Here is a 22,235-nt window from a genome sequence, read left to right as displayed (position 1 = left end):
GATAGAGTGCATATGATTTTTGCTTTAAACATCTCTAAAACTCAAACCAACACTTAGCAATTCTCCAAAAAAATATTTTAACCTTTATAAATAAAGTACAAATATTCTCGTTCTCTTTTCATATTTTTTCAACATTTCAACATTGACAATGAACCAACATGTCTGTTCGGTTTCGTGACATTATTCACCGAAAACATGCTGCTCTGCACGAAAATGCGGGGAAAACATCATGGTGCTAAAAACTTATACCGAATATAAAAACGCCGATTTTCGTGGGAAAACTTTGAAAACATCAGTCTCTTGGTGTTGTGTTGTACGTGCTGGTCTGTGGCGCTCTGCCTTTCGATGGTTCGACATTACAATCGTTGCGTGATCGAGTTCTGTCTGGACGATTTCGGATTCCATTCTTTATGTCCTCAGGTAAGAAGCATGTAAGAATATTTTCTATTTTTAGCGCCATTTGTTCGTGATATTTTGATGAATTTATCGGGGATTTGCTATTGGAGGAAGGACGCAACGACACTAGTGACGTAAACATAAAATAAAGGGTGGGATCCAAAATTCATTTTCCATGCTCACGCACTTTTTATAAATAGTTCAACATATATCCATCCCTATCAATTAAATATAACTTGCTTTGAATTTTTTAATTTCCATCACGGAAACTGCATAAAAATAATCTTAGAATCAGCTTATCATGTGAACAAGGATTCGTATATTACTATTAAAGTATTAATAAAAATAATAAAAAAATATAATAAGTCGTTGAATAAATACATCCTTTCATGCAAAAATTATTCTAAACAGTTGAACATATACGCTTTTCCAACATACCGTATTGAATACTACGGTTTAGGATAATACAACCTAAACGTCGCCGCAAGGAATATCATTATTAATTTATTCGCAGCAGTTGCATTTAAGTTTCTTTCGAATAGTTTCCTAGAATCATTCTGATATATGAAGTTATGGAAGAAGGGTCTTCCAAATCCAGTTATTTGATAATCTACCGCTTTTAAAATCACCCCGTCTCCTTTGACACCATAGTAATATAATTTAAGGACACTTTTCACACTCATGTAGTCTAGTAGTAGTTTGGACACAACCAAATTTCATGTAAATAACTAACCAGTAAACACAAAACAGCACATGTTTCATATGAATTGTATTGCTATTTTATGTGACACAACGTTTCTCCAGATACTTTCTCAGATTGTTCGGTAATTTATTACTCTGAAACTTTCAATAGATTAGATGGAAACCACCTTTTTTAAAACTTCTCATTTTTCTCAGGAACTCCTGAACCGAATTTTATACTTTTTCTGTGAAAATGATGGTCATTATGGTCTGCACTAGGATTTCCGAGATTCGCTGATACCAAGTCCTATTTGTCGATGCTTTAGGCAAAAAAGAGGGCAATTTTTCATTTTTTTTTTAAACCTAGCAAAGTTCTATTTTTGAACCGATCCCGTTAACTGTAGTTCGAGTCATAACTATATGTGTTCTAAAGAAAAATGTATGTATGTATTTAAATTTCTATCGATTTCAATAAGGTCTGGTTTCACATAAGACCTTACAAAGGGCTGGGGAGAAATAGATTCTTCATATATGGGATTTTAATATTTCACTCGTCAATTATAACGTAACCGTCTTATTTGCATGACTTAAGATGGAGCAAAGTGATAAGCTTGAGCTGCTATAACTCTTATACTAATAGCCGGATTACCAGGATTATGTCAGAATTATGTATATCTCCTATGCTTTTACAAAGTTTGGTATTTGGTTTGGTTTGGTTTTCCGTTCATTCACATTAGTAATATGTTATTACTAAACTTATTTGAGCAGATATGTGGGACATATTTTGAGGCATTAAAGGATTCCTGAACTTTTTGATTTTTTTGTTAGGTATATGCTGAAAATAAGTCCTGTCTCATCCATTTTTCATTTTACGCCAAAAATAAAATTTGCCTTTGTGTGACATGAATTGATAATAATTTTTTTACACAAAACTTTGAAAAGAGAAAAATTATGCCGTTTTATGAACAATTTATGTTTAGAAAAATACAGCTTGCGTCAACCAAATAAACTCCATCTTTCTGGAAATGAAGCAATTCCGAAACTTCTCTTTAAGCAGGTTTAAAACTTCGGTAGCGATATTCGAAATAGCTCCGTCTTGTTGGAACCATATTCTCAGCAGAAGTATTTGTCTTCGTCATAAAGAGGGAATAAAAACTTGTTTAACATCCAAGCTAGCTACCGTTGACGGCGACGTTCAAACCTTGGCAAAGACTTCACATTTCACTAGGTGGTGGTAATGGAATGTTAAGATGTTGCATGCGTGGTTCTTGGGTTCTTAATAACCTGGTACTGCATGTTTAGTTTGTTAACATTCTTGTGTAAATCGACATTAGTTTCGCCACTGAAAAACCTATTCCAAATGAATCGAGTTTTCGTCAATCATGACTAAAATTTCACAAAATTCCAATTCTTTTATTCGATTAGCTTTAGGTTTGTTATGTCAACTGAAATTTATGCGGGTAAATGTTCAGATCCTCTTAAATGAATGTCGCAGGGGATATGGGGAATTTTCATAGCTACAGAATGTCGTCGCATTAATCTGTGCCAGATTCGTGTTAATGTTGCGGTCCGGCTAGACCTCAGACCTCCATCATTTACAACACTTAATGCACTACATGTTTGTGGCTTTATTATCGGGAGATTCCCCGGACATTTTAAAATAAAGTGTTTTGAACGCGGCCAACACTGCAACTACACTTACCTCACTGTCTACGGCACGATGAATACTAACCAACTACTTTCGCATCAGATGGCATCATCGCTACCTATGGGCGCTTAGTTTCGTTACTCTAACCCTAACCATTCTCTTATGTTAGCCATTTGAAAATAAGAATTCTGGTTTGGCCTATTGGCGGATGTTTTACTGGGTATTCATTTCGATGGATCGATCACGATTTTATAAACTTTCAATCAAGAATAATATCTGAAATTTCTATTTGGGAAGTTTTTACAGTTTCCTCACACGTATGCGCTCTTTCCTACAAAAATTTTATTGAGAGCATGGCAAACTGGCGTGCTCATAATTTTTGAGGCTTTATAAGTTTGCGATCAAAGTGTATTTTATTTCGGTCACTCAACACACGAGAAGCCTTTAGGGAACGTCCTCGGATTCACGAAAGCTTACGAGCACCGCAGACGTACCAGGGAGTATTAAAATTCGCGTAACATGGGCTGATTTTCCCATTTCCTAAAGCGAATTTAGCTAAGCGGCATATCATAGGATGTGATTATCTATACGACAGATTATATACAAAAATCCAAAGCGGAGATATAAGATTCCTCAGACAAACAATTTCTTTAACATCCACCACAAGAAAATGTGGTCAACCCCCAAATTGACCTAGGCTCACTCATCTTGCATGTTTCAACTCCTATATAACTAGGTTTATATTATAGTATACAGTACTGAGTTTTCTTATGTCTTTTGTTTTTTGTTTTCAAGCAATAAAACCAACTCAATTAAATAGAAAACAATCCAAAACTTGGATGATGACAAACTTTTATCCAATAACCTCCAATTCGCATTAAGACCAAGCATGGAAAGGAATGCATAAAAGCCATATCCTCAACCACCGGGAAAAAAGAATTTCATGTTCGGGTGTGCGTTGAAAATAGTAGCAAGAAAGCCTACGACTATGTTCTCCCAATTGAAAGAAAAAGAAGAAGAAAAAACTTTGGGTTTTTCCCGAAAATTGAACACAGCAAGTTAGAACCGCTTGAAAGAAAATCATTGACGTCATTGTACGGCGTGCGGAACTTTGGCATCAATTTCAATGGGTAGTTGGTGATGAGGTGTTAGGCGCAGCGCAACCCACGCGTAAGAACGAATGGAAGAACTGCTCCTCTGCTAGGGATTTTTTTGTGTTCGGAGGGTTTGCTGAAATTTCTCGTTAGCACAAGGCCTGGGTTGCTTTTTATTCATGATATTCGATTCTATAATGCATGAAGGTGTATAAAATATACGAGTCATCCTTTTCAAACAAGCAACATACATTATTCGACAGAAGAATGTTAATATGAATTTAATATGTGAAAATTTTATCAACTTAGGCAGTTTCTTGAATAAAGCTATCTTTAGAAAAAATTGCATGAGGCTCCGATAGTCACATGACTGAAACATCAGACGATTTACCAGACAGGAGGCGGACAGAAGAATAATTCGATTACGACAGAGCTATTGATTTTTTTTGGAATGTGGTTTGACTCTTCGGTAACATTTGAAAAATATCCGTGGGTGTGGTGGGTCTGGGGAACTCCGAGTTGCTACTCGTCATTTGCAAATTTGTATTACAATTATAAATTATTTATTTTATTTTAGCATGCGTTTAGGGGTTCTTCCGTCATTCATTCTTTTTACATGACTACCTACTGTACCCTTTTGAATTTGGTGACAGCAGATTCCAGATTCTTAAGTAAAGCGTACAAAACATCGTAACAAGTTCTTTAAGTGATCCCTCTTTCACATGTCCAAAGATATTTCTGGAGACTCTTCGTTCGAAGGCTTTTCTGATTTTTTCTGCCTATGTGGAATCTATGTTTCATTAAATGTGAAAAGTGTTAAAAAGGAATTTAAAATTCATGTGTTTTGGTACCAGTTTTTAAGGTTATGTTTGCAAATCAAAACCTTATTAAAATCGGTTCGATGTCTGTCTGTCTGTCACATGCACTTTGCTCAGATCGGATATACCGATTGACACAAAATTTGGTGGTGGAAACTGTGAATGCCCAGACATATAGTAAGTGACATCTTTCTACGTTAAGATAAGGGGGGGGGGGGTCCTCATACATGCAAAAGGGTAATACAAATTTTTTTCTCATCGAATATAGCCATGTTGGATATCAAATACTTGTACTGATTAGTATTTTTTGATGCCGGTCTTTTTTTTGAATTTTTTTTTAAAGGAGGGGGGGGGGTGCGATTGGACGAAAGTGAGAATTTCTTGAACGGATCCATTCTCAGAAACTACCCAACAGGAAAATCTAAAAAAAATCATTAAGCTGCCTCTATACGGTGTCCAGGGCTGAAAATACTCTCCATATCGATATCTGCTCAAATTAAGTTAATAACGGTATATTACTATATTTTTGGGAAAATTGACCAAAAAAACCCCGTAAGTTTATTTGAGGGTTATACAAATTTGTAGTGATATTGTTTATAGCAATATTTGATTAAAATCGTACTATTACTAACCAAGCTACAGTAGTGCTTTATCGTGTAAATTTACTGTAACCCAAAGTACTAAATATCAATATCACACTAAAGTGAGTAGTCTGACATGCTAAATGCATACACATAACGGGCTACGTACAAATGGGATAGTTCTGCACTCAAATATATTCAGTGAAGAAACAAACAAAACCTTTCATACCTGAAGCCCCTAGTTTCCGGTTTTCCGACTTGTTCTTCTTTGCATTGTTGATGTTGCAATGATTTTTTTTATTAGGAAATTTTCTCTAAGTTCCTAATTAAGGCGCAAGCCTTACCTACCCGCTTTGATTGCTAGTCTCTGGTCGCTGGTCAACCAGGCTGTGAAAATTATTGTGTTCTCCTGTCTGTTATAATCAACAACAGAACTGACGCGTGTAATTATTATACCAGATGCTGCCATATAGCAAAGCAAAGAGAACGGGAGCATCAGAAAAGAAGTATCGATATCATAGTGTCGCTTTTATATTACATTTTTAAAAGAAAATGGTTGTATTACTAGATGCTTGCGTCTTGTATTATAGTTGCAGCATATGCAATTAACTTAACATTCAATCGATCAACATCTTGCCAAACTGATGCGCACCCGAGGTGTCTTAGAATCGCATTGGTAGGGCGGCAAAAGTAGACCCCGTAGATGACATGAAGAGGCCAATTGATAAAAATAATCGAATATTTTTTTATTTTGTATAAGTTCGCCACATTTACACAAGCAGTAAATAGTCTGGAACGTAAATAATTATAATTTATTCCCGCTCCTCGGCAGGCATCCTCAGCAAGGTGGTAGGTACGTTTATGAAACTGTTAAGGAATGAAAGTAGTTCATGATGTTTTATAACTATTATAGTATTTTTGGTATGGTAGGGAGCATGCTAAGTATGTAATTCCGAAATCACGAGGTGGTATCAATTCCATCATGGAGTTATTTTCTATGCAAGGATTTCCATGACACAGTAGAATACTAACTAGAAATCTCACTCAAGCTGGATATGGTCAGTTTGCTGTGGACTCTTGTTATAGAAGCGTATGCATAGAATCCAAAAAGATAATATTTGCTTTTATGTTATAACGGAGATTAAAATAAAAGTCTGTCCGTACTTAAATGATTTAGTTTCCATACTAGTAGGTCACAAATTTCGGTCATCATTAATTGTCAGTTGTCTTCTCCTTCAAATAGGGAATACGATCAGCGAATTTTTAATATCCATCTGAAAGAAGATCTGAGTGTAATTATGCGGTATTTCCAGCTATTAATTATTTGAAATAATAAAAAACTTGTTTCATCGTCATCATCATCAACGGTACAACAACCGGTATCCGGTCTAGGCCTACCTTAATAAGGAACTGTAGATATCCCTTTCTATCATAGATATTGCCCTTATAGACTTTCTGGGCTAGATTATCCTCTTCCATACGGATTAAGTGACCTGCCCACCGCTGCCTATTAAGCCGGATTTTATCCACAACCAGATGATCAAGGCATCGCATAAAGATTTCGTCCTTATGTAGCCTACGGAATCGTCCATCCTCATTTAGGGGGCCAAACATTCTTCGGAGAATTCTTCTCCCGACCGCGGCCAAAACTTCGCTATTTTTTTTTTTGCTAAGAACCCAGGTTGTGGAGGAATACATGAGGACTGGCAAAATCATTCTCTTATAAAGTTCGGGCTCTGAATCTATGGTGAGACACTTCGAGCGGAACAATTTCTATAAGCTGAAATAGGCTCTGTTGGCATTCACTAACCGTGCGTGGATTTCATCATCATAGCTGTTATCGGTTGTTATTTTCGACCCTATATAGGAGAAATTATCAATGGTCTCAAAGTTGTAGTCTTCTATCTTTATTGTTATCGTTTGACCAGTGCGATTTCATGTTATTTGTTCATGGATTTTGTTACCGACGATGATACCATGTCTTGCCTTCATTAATGTGCAGCTCAACATTTCGGATGAAGGTAAACTGTCTCGGGTTGTTCTCTTGACATCATAGGCCAGTAGTTGAGTGGACTTAAAGTGGATGTGCTTCTTGCATTAATATCTGCATCGCGAATCCTTCTTGCCAAGGCCAGGTTTAGGAGGACGCATGGCAGGGCATCCCCTTTTCTTAGATCGTTGTTGAGGTCGAATGGTCTCGAGAGCGATCCTGCTGCTTTGATTTGGCTTCGATTTTTTACTCGACGGGGTTCTGTGCGTGCCCGCGTTCTTTGAGAGTGCAGCATTGCCGCGAAAAGCAGGTACTTCCAACAAGAATTTCGTGCAATACTGCTAACTAAATTATCCTCAGTCCATTATCATTTGTGCCTGAATATGGGCTCCGTTCCTACTTACTGTTAAAAACTCCAAGTATGGTTTCGATATCACACTTGGCTTCGGGGATCCGCTCTACTGCCTCGTGGAAGGTATCCTTCTCCGGCTCTGCAGTCTCCTCTGTAGGGGCGTGAACTTTCATCGGATTTATATTTCGAATTGCGTGCATCGCCATTCGCTCATGTTTTCAAAGCCAATAACAGTAAATTATCGCATTATTATTAATATAACAACTTTTCGTCCAGGAAATTTTGAAAGTATTGGCAAGAATGTATTGAAGCGTAAATCACATAATTCCGCATTATCTTATCGAATACTGTTTATGTGAAATCCACAAACGTAAAATAAATCATTAATCTTCTATGAAAGGAGGCGAAAAACTCGAAAAGTGATTGACCCGCTGATACTGATCCTAATATTTTTTGGCTTAATTCGGAAGCAACAAAATTTCATTGAATACCCAGATCTAGAACTGTCACTCGTATCTGGCCCATTTTCTGGAACGACAATAAAGATAAATAGCTTAACGTGACTACATCACGTAACCAATTCGTCGAAGAAACATTCAAAGAAAAAGGCTGAAAATATATATGCATGTTTGGGCTTCTGTCTTTGTAAACCAACGGGGAATTTTGTTGTGTCTCCATTGCAAAGACTCTGCGAGGCAACATTTTAGGAAAGAAGCAGAATAGTAAAAGGGCATGTGATAAGTGGGGGATTCTAGGATATTAGGATTTCCAAACAGTTTATGGGTTATAAGTGTTTGAAGGTTAAGAAAAGAAGACTAGCTTTCGAAAAGGATTTCGTTGAAATGTTGATAATATTTCGTAATTTTCATCGGTAAACCCTCTTTCCTTTCTTTTATTATTTAACATTTCATTTAATATACTATATACGTATGACATTTAACTATAAATCAACTATAAATCACCTTGTCAACTATTCTGTCGTTAATGTTTCCTTTTGTTGGTACATCGTTCATCCATTTTAAACATTAATGAGTCCTTTTGGAATTCTACGTCGAGATGCAATGTAACGTGGGCTCATTCGCTGCCATCACCTTTTTCAATGAAACATAATAAATGAACGGTCGTAACAAAAGCTCATGATTGTGCGGGCCCAGCAGAAATGCTCCAATGTAAAGTTGGGATTATTCTTTTCTCAGGCTCTGGAAGCCTGTGGACAATGTCTAAACAAAATTTTAGCCAGACACAAAAACAAAAACAATAAGAACTGCCATTATTTATTTTCTGTTAATTCCATTGTTTCTGTGCCCATGAGTAGAGATGTAGAAAAATCGATGCAGTTTCGTTTCTCCGAAGAAATTTTCGGAGTGATTCATCTCCCCAGATTTCAGAGCCGTGAATCTTTAGAACGGCAAGTAGGAATTGTGTGACGATTTGCTGACGTCACTTTCCAGGCAGTTTTCGGGATTCTGTGTAATTCTTTCAAAGGTTAATATCCGGAAAAGGAAGCACTAGCAATGAGGCTCAGATTGAATGAAAAGTTCTTGTAACTTCTACTAAAGTTACGTTAAAGCTTTCGTTATTCCAAAGTCCATTTGCCTCCTTCAACAAATTTTCGGCAGACAACAGTGTTTAGGCTGTGTATGTGTCTCTCCAGTCTGTTCTCAATATTTTGAGTACACGAAACTGTATCTAACAATGTTATATGTAAGTGAGTATAGCTTATGTCCTTCAAAGTTTATCGTTGATATGGTGGAATGAATGAATGACGTCAATGTTCGCGTTTTCGTTGGTTTGAGCGATAATTTGGGGGGATCCCTCTCGGTTCTTGATTTTCTAAGGAGTGATGAGGAAAGATATGTTTAGCTACACTTGCTGCTTCTCGGATTATGAGTTCCTGGATAAATACGCCAAACAAACGTCATTCCATGTGTTGGAATTGCTATAATATTAACTTAATGTGAAAGGGTTTTGGGAAGAAATTTGGGATATACCGTTGATTTTCTGTAGCAATTGACGTCATTCTTACTTGAGCCGCCAACATCAACTTCACAGATTGTTCATTAGATCATGACATAGTTCGAAGCTAATCTTTAAAAAGGAAGCGATTGACTTGCTCTTTTTGGTTTTGTAAATTTACAGATTGCGAGAATTTAATTAGAAAAATGCTGGTGCTAGATCCTACAAGACGTTATACAATTGATCAGATTAAGCGACACCGATGGATGTTAGCCGAAGTGATGGAGCCACCCGTTCTGTCAGAGATACCCACAACTAACCCTGGAGGAACATCTGCTGTAGAACCGAATGAAGAAATCTTACGGATAATGGCGGAGTTTGTTGGCATTCCGCCACATAAAACGCGCGAGAGTTTAAAAGTAAGTACGCTAGTATCCGTACTCAAAAGGTTGTCAACTTATTAATATCCACTTAATTTTGAAGCGGAACAGTTACGACCATATCGCTGCCATTTACCTTTTATTGCACGACCGGGTCAGAACGCGCTCGCTTTCTCAGGATAGTACTGGCATGAACCCAATGGGTGGAGGTTCGGCAAAGCATTCTTCACTGGAGTCCCAACGAAGACGACCAAGTACGATCGCAGAGCAAGCTATGAGGAAGCTAGGCATTTGCAACACTGCTCCCAATTCAAACCATTGTCGTGATACTCCGGTGTCCCCTCGACATCATACATCTATCAATGTATCTGATCGGTTATCGGGCGGAAGCGTAATGATTCCTAATTTCGATCATAATCCCCTCACTACACCTTTACCATCAATGCTCCAACTACGTGATACGAATATCAGAGGAGACAATGCAACTCCTGCGATGTTGCCATTGCAACGGGAGACCAACTGTGGAGGTGTAGGTGGTAGCAGCAGCTGCAATAGTAACAATCAATATTTTCGTGGTTCCTTAATGTACAATACATGCAACACCAATTTAATAACAACATCAAACAATAATAATAGCATTAACTGTAATACTAGTCATAGCAGTAATAGTAATAAAAATCCTTCACCGTCATCGTATTTTTCACGAGGAGTGGGCGGGATTGGGGAGCGAGAGTCATGTAATTCGCCATATTCAGTTACAATTCGTGATAGTAGCATATACATGTCGAATCGAGTGCCTTCGAGCCGACTTTTATCCAGTGGATTAGACCAACGAATATTAAAGCAGAGTTCTGAAGATTGCCGAAGATTGTTACAGCAGGTGAGTGGTGCCTAGATAAGGGTTGGCCCAAGTTTGAATTCATTGGTTTACATTTCCTTGTGAAATTCAATTTTTATTCATTTGCGTCTTTTTTGAGTTTTAATTCAGGATGTTGAAAGTGAATCAAAGTTTAAACACTTTCGTTCTCATAATTGTAGATATTACTATTATCAATATGAAAAATCCATATTTATTTAAGGATTGGGGTTCTACGAGAAGAGCAAAGAACCGTAATTCATTTTTTAATAATACCTGTCCACATAAAAAATGAATATGAATGCGGTAGGCACCGAATGTCCCTTTTTTACCACATTGATTTTAATTGCATTTACTACAGAAATACTTTAGATAGACGCACATTATTATATCCTATGCAATGTATTTTCGGTATTTATGTCTCTTTTTCCTGATTTTAGGCAACTGCAATTAGCGACCCGAAACGACATATAACAAATTCTGTGAACCCTATGGAAATAAGCTCTACGCCTCCATCAAACCATCCACCGCGTATTTTAACATCATCAAATAGTTTTGATTCAAAATCGAATTTACCTAATAATTATTCACCGAGTAATTTTCAAATGTCGGTGGAAGCATCGAAGCTACTCTACACGCTACAACAGAGCCCGCTACCGCTGGTCACAGCCGATGTAATTAATTGTTAATATGCGAAAATAATCAACTCGCTTCTGTTTTTGATAATTTTGTTTCTTACGTTTAGAAGAGCAGTAAATGCTTCTCAAAAATTATATTTTTGATTGCTCAGTCTCTTCTTTTGTGTGATGTTTATCATTTTCAAGTATTCAATTTCCTTTTAAATATAATATGCAGGTGAGTTTAATGAATGCTTTATTGTTGTTCTTAGGGAAGGACAACGGATACGATGCGCTACACATCTCAATTCAATCAAAGTCATAACGTCTACGGAATGCAAAATGATGCGAGGCATTGTGATGCGATTGGCTGTGGAAAAGAAAGAGAAAAGTTCCAAAACTTTGGGTAAGTTAATTATTGGAAAATGGGGTAAATCGCCTTTGAGATCCAATAGGAGAGTAATTTTATTCAATCATATACGTTATTTTTATGGATTGACAAATCACTATATTATTATTCCGGTTTAAGGGATCTTTCGGGAACATCATCGAACACACCCACCGCTGCTTACAAGGAGCATTTGAGCAATAATTTGCCAGGCTATTCCTATTTACCAAACTATGAGACTGACGGGCCTGCCTCATTGAATCCAAGATATACGCCAATCACTCAACAATATAGTTCCAGTACGGACGAGGGTTGCGACACGGATCACGGAGGTAAGCTAGGTCACTTATGTTTGTTTGTGGTTTTTATGTAGATGTCTGAAATGTTCATTTGCTTCGTATATTCATTTCTCAGTTTATTTTAACAAGCTTAAACTTCTACACCAAACTTACCTCACACAATCTATTGATGAGGCTGTTTTGGACATTGCCATAAATTCGAGGTCGAAATTTTGTCATTCACAGTTGATCTGTTGTGTTTATTATTGAATTTATTCTGAACGCATTTCATAAAGTATCTCTAATGCTAAGTCACTTACCACTTTTTATTTCCTGGACTTTTAACTATAAGACTGATGATTGAATTTCCATATCTGCCATGTGAAATTGGGCGTTGCTCATTACAATGACTTAATTTAAGATAATATAACACTAACATTTAAAATAAATACTCCAGAATGTACAACGAAACAAGCAAACACATTAGAATTTTCGGTTTTTCTCTTCTTTTTCTTTTCATTTATGTTCGCTTTCTCGAATCATCAACCGTACTATGCCCGGTTACTAAAATTCAGAAATGGATGAAGCACCTCCCACAGTTCCGGCGCCAATGCAACGTCTCAATTCGTATGCAAGCAGTAGCTCATCGAGTGGTGTGGTGACAAATTTTCATTCGAAGAGTCTAAGCCAGAATTTGAGCTGTGAATCGTCTAGAAGTAATTTTTCAACGTTTGAAAGTTTAGATTTGAATCTCTCAGACTGTAGCAGCGATTTAGCAGGCAGTCTTCCATCCTGTGCAACAAGTGTTACAGCGGCCACCGAAACGGACTCCTCTATAATGATTAGTTCGTCTGCACTGCCACCTTGCGTTTACGTTTCAATGTCGACGAAGTCACCTTGCTCTTTTTCACGACATAATCCTCTAGGAAATCATCATCAACATAGCACAAAACGATGCAGAGCTGTAACGAGATCGCCTGTGGATTTTCGGTAAGATCATTTAAAAGATAAAAATGTACAAGAAAGCGGTTCTTGTTTATAGAAAATATTAAATAATAATAATTTGTTAACAAATGTTTGGATGCTAAGAAGTAACGTCATAAGAAAATTAAAAAAAAACAAAAAGTATATCTGACGTGAAGCAATGACAACTCAAAACCGTGAAAAACAACAATTTTTGCGAAAACAACAATTTTTATTACACCTATAAACATACAATTCTAAATTAACCTAACTTATGTACTACCTTAATAGCCTAGCTTAATGTAAGGTACACTCTATGACTTAAACTAACTTATCACTAAAGAATAAATGGCAAAATATATAACGGGTTCTCTGGAGGAAAAGTCGAAAAAAACCTCCATTAATTAATTTTTTTATAAAAGCGGGCGGGCGGGGAAGGAACTAGGATGTGGGTTGGGATGAGGGGCATGTGGGAGGGGTTTGGGAAAGGAACCTAGGAGTGGCGCTGAGGATGGGTAGGTTTTGAAAACTGGGATGAGGAGTAGATACCGTTGTAGAAGATTACTCTACCGCCGGGGTCGAAAAGGAGGTTACGGGACTGGAGAGATAAGAGGACTTGCGGGAACAGATGAGTTCGTAGAAGATTCTCTTCGACGATCTCGATCTGCATGGCCTGGGAGATAAGTGGATTTGGGTGGGATATGGCTTTTTCAAGGAATTTGAGGGCATGACGGGCTAGGACGGCGTCAATGCGGGGCGTTTGAGAGGAGTCGTAGAGGATCTGGTTGGAGATGTATTTGGAGCGGTCTTCGTTCTTGTATATGTTGGTGCAGTGGCGGAGGATTCTGCGTTCTTTGCAGCGGATTCGTTCGATTTGGTGAGGGGAAGCATCGGACCAGAAGATGAAGCCGAAAACGAGGAGGGGACGGATAAGCTGTTTGTAGCAGAACAGCTTGACTTTCTGAGGAGTTGGACTAGTGTATTTTAGGATTGGGTAGAGGGATTTGAAGGCTCCTGTTGCACGATTCAGTGCCTTCGTGATATGTGGGACGTGGAATAGGCGGGAATTGATTGTCATCCCAAGGTAGGTGACTTCTTTGACGGATAGGGTTGAAATGTCGTTCCTCATTTTCGGCGTCATCTTAGCGGTACCACGGAATACGATGGTTTCGCATTTTTGTGGATTTAGGGACAGTGCCCAGCGGGTGAAATACCGGTAGAGCTCGTCCAAATAGGAATTCAGGCGGGCTTCACCGGCAGGGATGTTTCTGGTGGAGATGTAGAGGATGAGATCATCCGCGTATTGAAGGATTCGGATTGGATTTGGGTGTGGAGTTGGTTTAGGAAGGTCTGCGGTAAACAGAGAAAAGAGAGTAGCGGAGAGGACTGATCCCTGAGGGATGCCAGCTAGGCTTGAATATGGAGGAGAGGTGTTCACGGAGTGCTCAAAACCGTGACACGCCATTCACTGCCTTTTATAGTCGGCCAATGCACAGAACCATAGAGAGCAACACGGTGGACCACACTGTGGAAAATTTTGGATGTGTGACAATTGTTCATACGTTGATCACAAAGAACGCCACTGCATCCAGGTTGCGGTAATGCGTGAAACAATTTCATTAGGATCGGTCATCAAAAGTTCGGTTGGGGTGCTGGGCATTGGATGTTCTATACGACATGGTCCGTAACAAAAACAAAGAGCAGTTATGACTGGGCGCTCCGCTCTAAATTGATGATTACTATTCTGATTATCTTCAAAGAAATTCAATACAATTTCATTGTACGTAATTGTATGTCCTACTGTAGAATAACACTTGCTTGGTGAATCGCTTGTAAATTACATCCCTGGCTTTGGATGGGGATCCTTCTGAGCCTAACATCAGCAGTTTTGTTAATTCACGAAACTCTGAACATGAAAATGCGCTTCAATGAAGAAGATATTTTTATTGAAGTCGGTGGAGGCATCACACATTTTATTTGCAAAATTTAACCTCGGTTCATATTCTGCTAATTTCAATTCTTGTCTGAATTTCATCTTATAGAGATCTGGATACACCAAACGCAAAGGAACATTGACGAGTGGGTGTTATTTGATCCATGCGTAAAGATTCTCGAATGCTGAATAGTTTATAACTTTTATTCGATCTTGAGCCGTGTTATTCTTTCGAATTTCTAAACATTCTGTTTGATTGTTTGACACGTGGTAGTTACAGTTACATAGAATTGAAAGTTCTCTTAATAAGCGCGGGTGCAGTACACGCCTTGTCTTCCCGGGCAGCAACCCAATAGCAGTCCCATTTAGTTTTTCAAAAATTTTATTCAAAATTTTCAACCATTGACTCAACTTTGTACGTTTTGCAAGCTTTCTATGAAACAAAATTTTATTTGTATCGATTTACTGTTTGTCTAGCACACGCACTTTTTCGGAAAAGATTGCACAATGTAGATTGCGAACGGCATAATTTTTGTTTGAGTTTAAGTGGAGAAGATCCTATATAGTATAGTATCAAGTGGAATTACTTTATGCAACACGTATTAATTTTAGCTTCGGTTGAAGGGGGTTAAAAAGTAAGATGAAGTAGGAGCCTTTCTCACACATCTCTCACATCTAATGAAACAACTGGTCTAAACAAACTCTGATGGGTGACCTTTCTTCAACGAACTAAACTAACCTCTTAATATAACTTTTATTGATGATGAAATTTTTTAAAATATTTTCAAATGAACTCTTTAAGAATAATTCCACAACACACAGTGATGCAAACGATAAACTATATGACAATAGTTCAGCTTTTTCCTAAAATTTAAGTTTAGACATAATAAAAAACACGAATCTGATTATGAAAATTGCGAACACAATGAATGCGGACATATTCTAGCTTTCCTACTGCCAGCCTTTGAAAAGTGCCAAACGATATCCAATTATTTCAGTTTATAAACTTTAAATATAATTAATAATATAAAGATTTGGTGATAAGTTCTAACATAAATTTCATTCGATTTGAGACATTTTAAAGTTGCTCTTACATATATTTTTTCTGTGAGGTAGAAAATTTTAATGTGTAAAACAGGACCAGATTAAGTAACGGGAGCTGAGACACACGGCATACAACAGCTGCTGACTAATAAAAAGGTGTAGTGGAGGTTATAAGTATAAGGTCCCATCAGCGAAAATATAAACTTTAATTTTTCCGTATTTCATAATATGTTTTGCAAAGGTTTATGAACATCTTTTTTCTCTACATTAATTGAAATGTTTAGAGTTTCACGACGAATTATAACATTTGAGTTGGTGCTGTAGAAGATGTTTATCAAAACAAATGACTTCGATGATTATGAGGCGAGAGGGACTCATAGCTCCTAGGAAAAAAAACTAGCGTTCTCATAAGGCACACATATCTCTGGTGCGGAAATTTTGAAAATAAGATAAGAAGTTGAGAAGTTGGATTATGCAGGTGCGATGATTGCGCTTGCATGAGGGATCAGTCTTTGCAACCATGTGAACTGCATGCTCTAACCAAATCACTTGTAAAACGAGAATTTTCATAAAGCTTGCCTAAGTTGATTTGGATGTGGAGAAAGCTATTAGGCTACATTTAGAAGGTCTCGGTAGTGCCATTAAAGCACCAACTCTAACTAGGTTCATGCTAGTGCCAAGGTTGCGTTTCTATTTACGTGATACCTAGAGATAACTGTCTAACCGTGACTTAGAATACGCTATATAACCCTATTGAAGAGGTAATTTTCTGCTTAGCGGTTGCAGGTTTGTTGGACAAGCCGTCTAGGTCCAAAATAGGCTTTTCTTTATTTTACGAAATGAGGCTAGCGTCACTCTACTTCACTACTTTGCTAGATAATTTCGCAGCCGGGATCTTCGAATAGATTTCTATAGGAATAACAGTTATTTGAACAAAATGCGAGCACATTTAATATTGTCCCTGAAAATATTTGTCGTTCATTTGGAAATTAATTTCTTAAGCAATACATTTATAATAATCTTCATTAAAATTTAAGATTTTTTTGTAGCACATTCTGAATCTAGTTGCATTTTCTTTTTTTGGTATGATTTACAGGGAAGGCCGTAGAGCCAGTGACGGTCTTGTGGCACAAGGTATTCTACATTCACATTCAGAGCATCCGTTGAACATGGGTGTTGCATTTAATAGCCAACGCCTACATGAAGCATGCAAGGCTAAAGGAGTACTTGAATTGCATGTCCTCCAAAAGGAGGCGGCACAACTGAAAACTCAATATCAATCAAATGTTCCACCCGATGAAATGACGGTTCGTCAAATTCAACACAGTCAATTTCACGTGAATCCGAATAAACCCAATGTGGATTTCAACATGTTATTTCACACTCTCAAACAGGCTGATTATCTTACAGCTAAGCCCAATGATATGTCTAATTTTATTAACTACATGAAGTCGGACGCTAACAAACATGATCGAGATTATAAAGAGTCGAGTGCTACCAGCGGGGCCCAGAAGCCGCCTCTCCAGCAGCAGTTGATGCAACATCGACTGCTTCAACAGAAACGGCAAATCTTCCAGAAGCAAGTAGGGCATGAATCGAGCCTGAGTCGTCGTCAAATGCTACGACAACAAAGCTACAAGATTGCTCAGCAAACGCAAATCTTGCCACCTTTACCGCTTAGCGAGAGTGAGTCGGAGGATTTGCTGGCATTCCAAGCTATTGTCGAGGGCGAATCATCCAATTCCCTTGACTCTAATAGTTCGGCACATGCTTCACCCACCTCTTCACAAAGTGGTTCACCAAAAATTATGAAAACTTCGCATATTCAACAGCAGTCGCCTACACCACCATCTACATCACTGCAGCAGTCCTTATCGCATGCAGGGTCTCTGTCGTCAGTTTCATCTTCATCAACACTTTTAGGACAATCAGCGTCTAGCAGTGGCGATTGTTGGAGCACTCTCTCGGGTTCAATGCAAACTTGTCAAATAAGCGATGGGGTTGCGCCATTAAGTAGTTGGACTTCGCATACATCGTCACCATTTCAGGTATTTACAACTTCGACAAATCAGTAGAACGGATTTGTGCTGATGATGATTTTTCGAATGCAAAATCTAAAAATTGGATCTTCGTAGTTTGGTCACGCATATATATTCGCTTACTACATACCAGTCGTTGTTGGGGTAGTTGTTTTTCAAACCATTGCAATTATTGACCTCCGATTGGTGAGTGCTGTCGGATAGAGAAGCAGCTACCCCCACGCCTTGGTTTGCGCCACGGTAGCCAGCTATTTTTCGTTTGCTGAATGAATACTAGAATTTCAAAATAGCGAATTATAAACGATGTTAGTAAATTATTTTCATACTGAATTTGAGGATTTGAAAGGAAATAAAAGCTAATTTGCTTGTTGCTGAAGCACCTAAATAACAATGAAATTCATTTGTAGATCATAGAATAAACTTAGAATAGTTTGAATAAATGCTTTATTACATCTGACTTTATTTATTCGTTTGCACGCGTATTTAAAATGATTAAGTTTTAACCTCCAAGAGTTTTTTAAATATTTATATAAATTTTTAGTTATTTAAATTGTATTTTAATTGCGTTAGTTTATTGTGAATATGACTTTATTCAAGTTTAGTATTTACTTTAGTGAACTATAAGAAGCGAATGAAAAAATGTGTGGCTGTCCATGAGGAATATTTCACATAGCGCACTACATTTCTTCAAATGATTGAAATACTCGGTCGACTTGTGAACGAGTATAAAGTGTTCATTGTCAACTCGCGAAGTAAATTATCCCTCAAACCAAAAAAGGAACACATGCCAAATAGGAGCCGATTCCTGTATGTCACCAAAAATAGTTTCTAAGAATTGAAAATTAGGAAAATAGATGATGTACTATGTACATTATGAATATGCTTGAAAAGTGTTGCAAGTTTGAAAGTGATTAGCCTTAAGCCAACATATTATATAGCCAAAATGTTTTCGATATTTTATACCAATTATTTATTTTTTATGACGTATTGCATATTTCATATTTTTATACTTTGTGAACTTAGATGTTTTTTTGGCCAAGTTATCTTGTTTGAGATATTTGCTTTATGAAATCTACTGAATATAGGTTAAAATGATTTACGCTATTTCTTAGATTATAAACCGCATTAGAAATATAAACAAAAATTGAATTTTTCGTACTTTTCTAAGAGCCGTGACACACGGTACATCTACATGTAAAATACGTAAACATTTTTCATTAAATTTGATCTTATCCGAGTTCCTAATTTTGTTGATTAATTTTAAAACACCTGTTTTGTATATCCCACTAACTTAGTATGTTTAGAGCACAAACTTTACTTCAGTCTGACTTTGGTTTCTACTATTATTTTACATTTCATATCAAGTTAACAAAAATATCTTTTTATCTACGTTGTATTAGTTTGCACAGGACTGTTTCGTACCGAGTCAAATACAACTCAAAATTGTGCGATAAGAGAACAAACCAAAACGAAATGAAACCACAATATTGTTAGCGCTATCAACACTTATAAATTATTATAAAATGATCTGTATCTATCAATATAGAGGTTTTTAAAAACTAATTGGAAAATAGTTTGGCATTTTTCTTTCTTCATTTTGAGTGCAGTCTTTTTGGCGAAATCAGTTGTGATTTTTTCTTTCAGCTTCCTTAATTTATTTTGCGGGTGGTAGTGCTTTCATAAGCGGTAGAGCAATTGGATTGGAGCTTGTCCCATTTTGCGTTTACTATTTCTTCCCGGTTCCACTCTTTTGACCGGATGAGGATTGTAAATACATTGTTATTTTATTTAGGATTTTCAAGAAATCACTTATCCGAATGAGTTTCTTACAATGAAACCAGATGGAAACGATTCCTTTGAAAATGATATAATTGCTTAAGAACTAAATTATGAATTTCAGACTGCAGCAACTTTATATACACCATCTTGGTCGCATACGACACATCCTTTGTCACCGCCAATGCAACCTCTTAGCGAAAGTCCTATACTAGAACTCACCGAGCAAATGGAGTCAATATAAAGCCAGAAAGCATAGACACGTAATAAATAATTTTTCTAAACATGAAGCATTACCACAATTCAATTGAACAACAATGTAATGGATTCTGGATGCAGATACATTAAGACAGCACCATAAGCAAATTAGTTTTCACTTGTTTATCCATGTCATCTTTGAATATTCCAAGGGCTGAAAACCAACAACAATAAATACTAGAATTTAGGCAGAATCAAATGTTCGACTGAAAAGACGTAATACTGAAGAATACATGTTAAACATACAGTTAATGATTTTTTATACGAAGCGAAGAAAGACTCGAGCAAATGTAAGAATATCGAGACAATTTTTCAAGTCTTATACCGAAAACACACTTAAATATAAAAGCAACAAATGTAAGACTGTTGTTTATGTCAATTTTAAACATAAAGTTATCTAGTATCGGAGAAACACCCAATCGAACCGAATGATATTACACTTATTCTTAAAAACTTTTTAATTCTAAAGTTGCACATGAAATATTATAAACACCACCTTTTCAAGAATCAACATGGCTGCTCAAATCTCCTAATCACTAAGGTAAATTTCACTTGCTCAGCAGTCAGCAACAATTTAAATTCTGTTTAAATCGTTTAGTTATTTCATTTCTTATATTATTTATAGGCCGAAGTAATTTGAAGGAAAACCGCTATGATCTCTATGAGTAACTTTAACAACACACTGACTTTTTTTTAAATATATTATACTTTGTGTCAAATTACTAAAGGACATTACTTGAAAATATTTCATACTTTGTGAATTAATGTTAATGCTACTTTTCGAACACATTGCTGTCGTCGTTGGGAACCAAATGCTTTCGGTCCAAATGCAACGCATTGAAAAACATTGACTCAAGTTTAACTTTGTATCATTTCTTTTGTATTTATACATCTCAACAATCACTTCAACCAAATTTGTTCTCTCGCTTTCTATATAACACTTTCAAATTTGGTGGACTTTTATTCGTTTCATTTCAGGTAGAAGGGTGCTTTTAGTGTAATCAGTGTCATTATGCGATTTCGATTCATTGAATTTAAGGGATATTTGCAAGCATTGTTATGCCATTACATTCTTTTCTCAAGGGATCCTTTTCATAGCAACACCTGCAATTTCATCCTGGTTCCTGATATAAATTTTCGTGTTCTCATAGTGAGTTCTAATATCAACTTTTCCATGCAGGGCCTTCTCTGTCTACTTTTGTAGCTTTTACTCTATTCCTAGCCATCGACTTCATTTGCCTCCTTTGAGTTTTGCGGATGCGAATTACTTTCTTGCCTTTATTTTTTAGCTTAGAATAAATTCGTGTTCGAGATCATCATCACATCTAATTGTTTCATCCTTGTGGGGGGACTTTCCGTTGCCTGTATTGATATTTCCGCCCGGTTTAGATTCACTCTTCTTTTTCTTCAGCCTTTGTCCCGTTCACAAACGGGGTCGGTTTCGCCATTTGGCTCCATCGAATGCCTGATTGGGTGCAATCTCCAGGCTTTTAAATCCCCATCTAGCGTATCAAGCCACCGTTGTTTCAGCCTGCCTTTTGGTCGTTTACCATCGACTTCGATGTTCAGATCAACATTGACAAGTGAATTCTCGTTAGCACGAATTACGTGACGATACCATCGAAGATGCCTCTCTTGCAACTTTTCTACGATCGGTGCAACCCCATAACGATCACGGATATCCACATTTCGGATGTGATCCAAACGTGTCACACCACTAGTCCAACATCTTCGTCTCCATTACCGTAAGACGCCGTTCATTGCCTTTCATAGTCGGCTAACACTCAGATCCCTAGAGGGCGACAGGACGGACGACATTTCGGTAAATTTTTGGGTTTGAGACGTTCTTTGGTACGTCGATCATAAAGAACACCTGTTGTGGAATGCCAATTCATCCAGGTTGCATTTGGCTAATTTTTTTCCGATGGGTTTCAGATTAACGCCGAACTACGCTGGAAAGGACATTTCATCCTTTCGTTGATCAACCTTACAACGACATTCCCTAGAGAAACTGAGGTGGAGTATACTGTGTCCATCCGGCGTTTTAAAGGACATCCCTGGCCGAGTCATTGCTTGCTTATGCCATATTTTGACCGAGCAAACTACCTTCAGTTCGTCCTTGCTCTCGATGCATTGCTTAATGGCGAACACAAGAAGCCAAAAGTAGCAGGGTTGATGAGGGGAATT

At 37.3% G+C, this 22,235-nt stretch overlaps 1 protein-coding gene and 1 long non-coding RNA gene across 4 annotated transcripts in view; one reads left to right on the top strand and one right to left on the bottom strand.

Annotated features, from left to right (window-relative positions):
* The window catches only part of LOC119654526 (serine/threonine-protein kinase SIK2-like), a 175,575-nt gene extending 154,033 nt beyond the window's left edge, over positions 1-21,542 (top strand). For 2 of the 3 annotated variants that reach the window (XM_038059967.1, XM_038059966.1), the window contains exons 7-15: positions 297-420; positions 9,700-9,935; positions 10,000-10,776; positions 11,193-11,426; positions 11,642-11,775; positions 11,899-12,089; positions 12,611-13,025; positions 17,072-18,023; positions 19,915-21,542. In XM_038059967.1, coding sequence (XP_037915895.1) covers positions 297-420; positions 9,700-9,935; positions 10,000-10,776; positions 11,193-11,426; positions 11,642-11,775; positions 11,899-12,089; positions 12,611-13,025; positions 17,072-18,023; positions 19,915-20,034 — 3,183 coding nt within the window. In that variant the 3' untranslated portion in view covers positions 20,035-21,542. Of the gene's footprint in view, positions 1-296; positions 421-9,699; positions 9,936-9,999; positions 10,777-11,192; positions 11,427-11,641; positions 11,776-11,898; positions 12,090-12,610; positions 13,026-17,071; positions 18,024-18,628; positions 19,588-19,914 lie in introns of those variants that run through there. The other variant, XM_038059970.1, reaches the window with a different exon arrangement.
* LOC119654529 lies at positions 11,962-12,619 on the bottom strand. Its single transcript, XR_005249827.1, has 3 exons — positions 12,356-12,619; positions 12,210-12,286; positions 11,962-12,134 (listed from the first exon to the last, which is right to left on the bottom strand). It is a non-coding gene; the product is annotated as an uncharacterized LOC119654529 (long non-coding RNA).
* Positions 21,543-22,235: the final 693 nt, after the last annotated feature.

Source organism: Hermetia illucens, chromosome 4, assembly GCF_905115235.1.
Source record: "Hermetia illucens chromosome 4, iHerIll2.2.curated.20191125, whole genome shotgun sequence".
Taxonomy (NCBI): Eukaryota; Metazoa; Arthropoda; class Insecta; order Diptera; family Stratiomyidae; genus Hermetia; species Hermetia illucens.
This window is presented reverse-complemented; position numbering and strand designations above follow the sequence as displayed.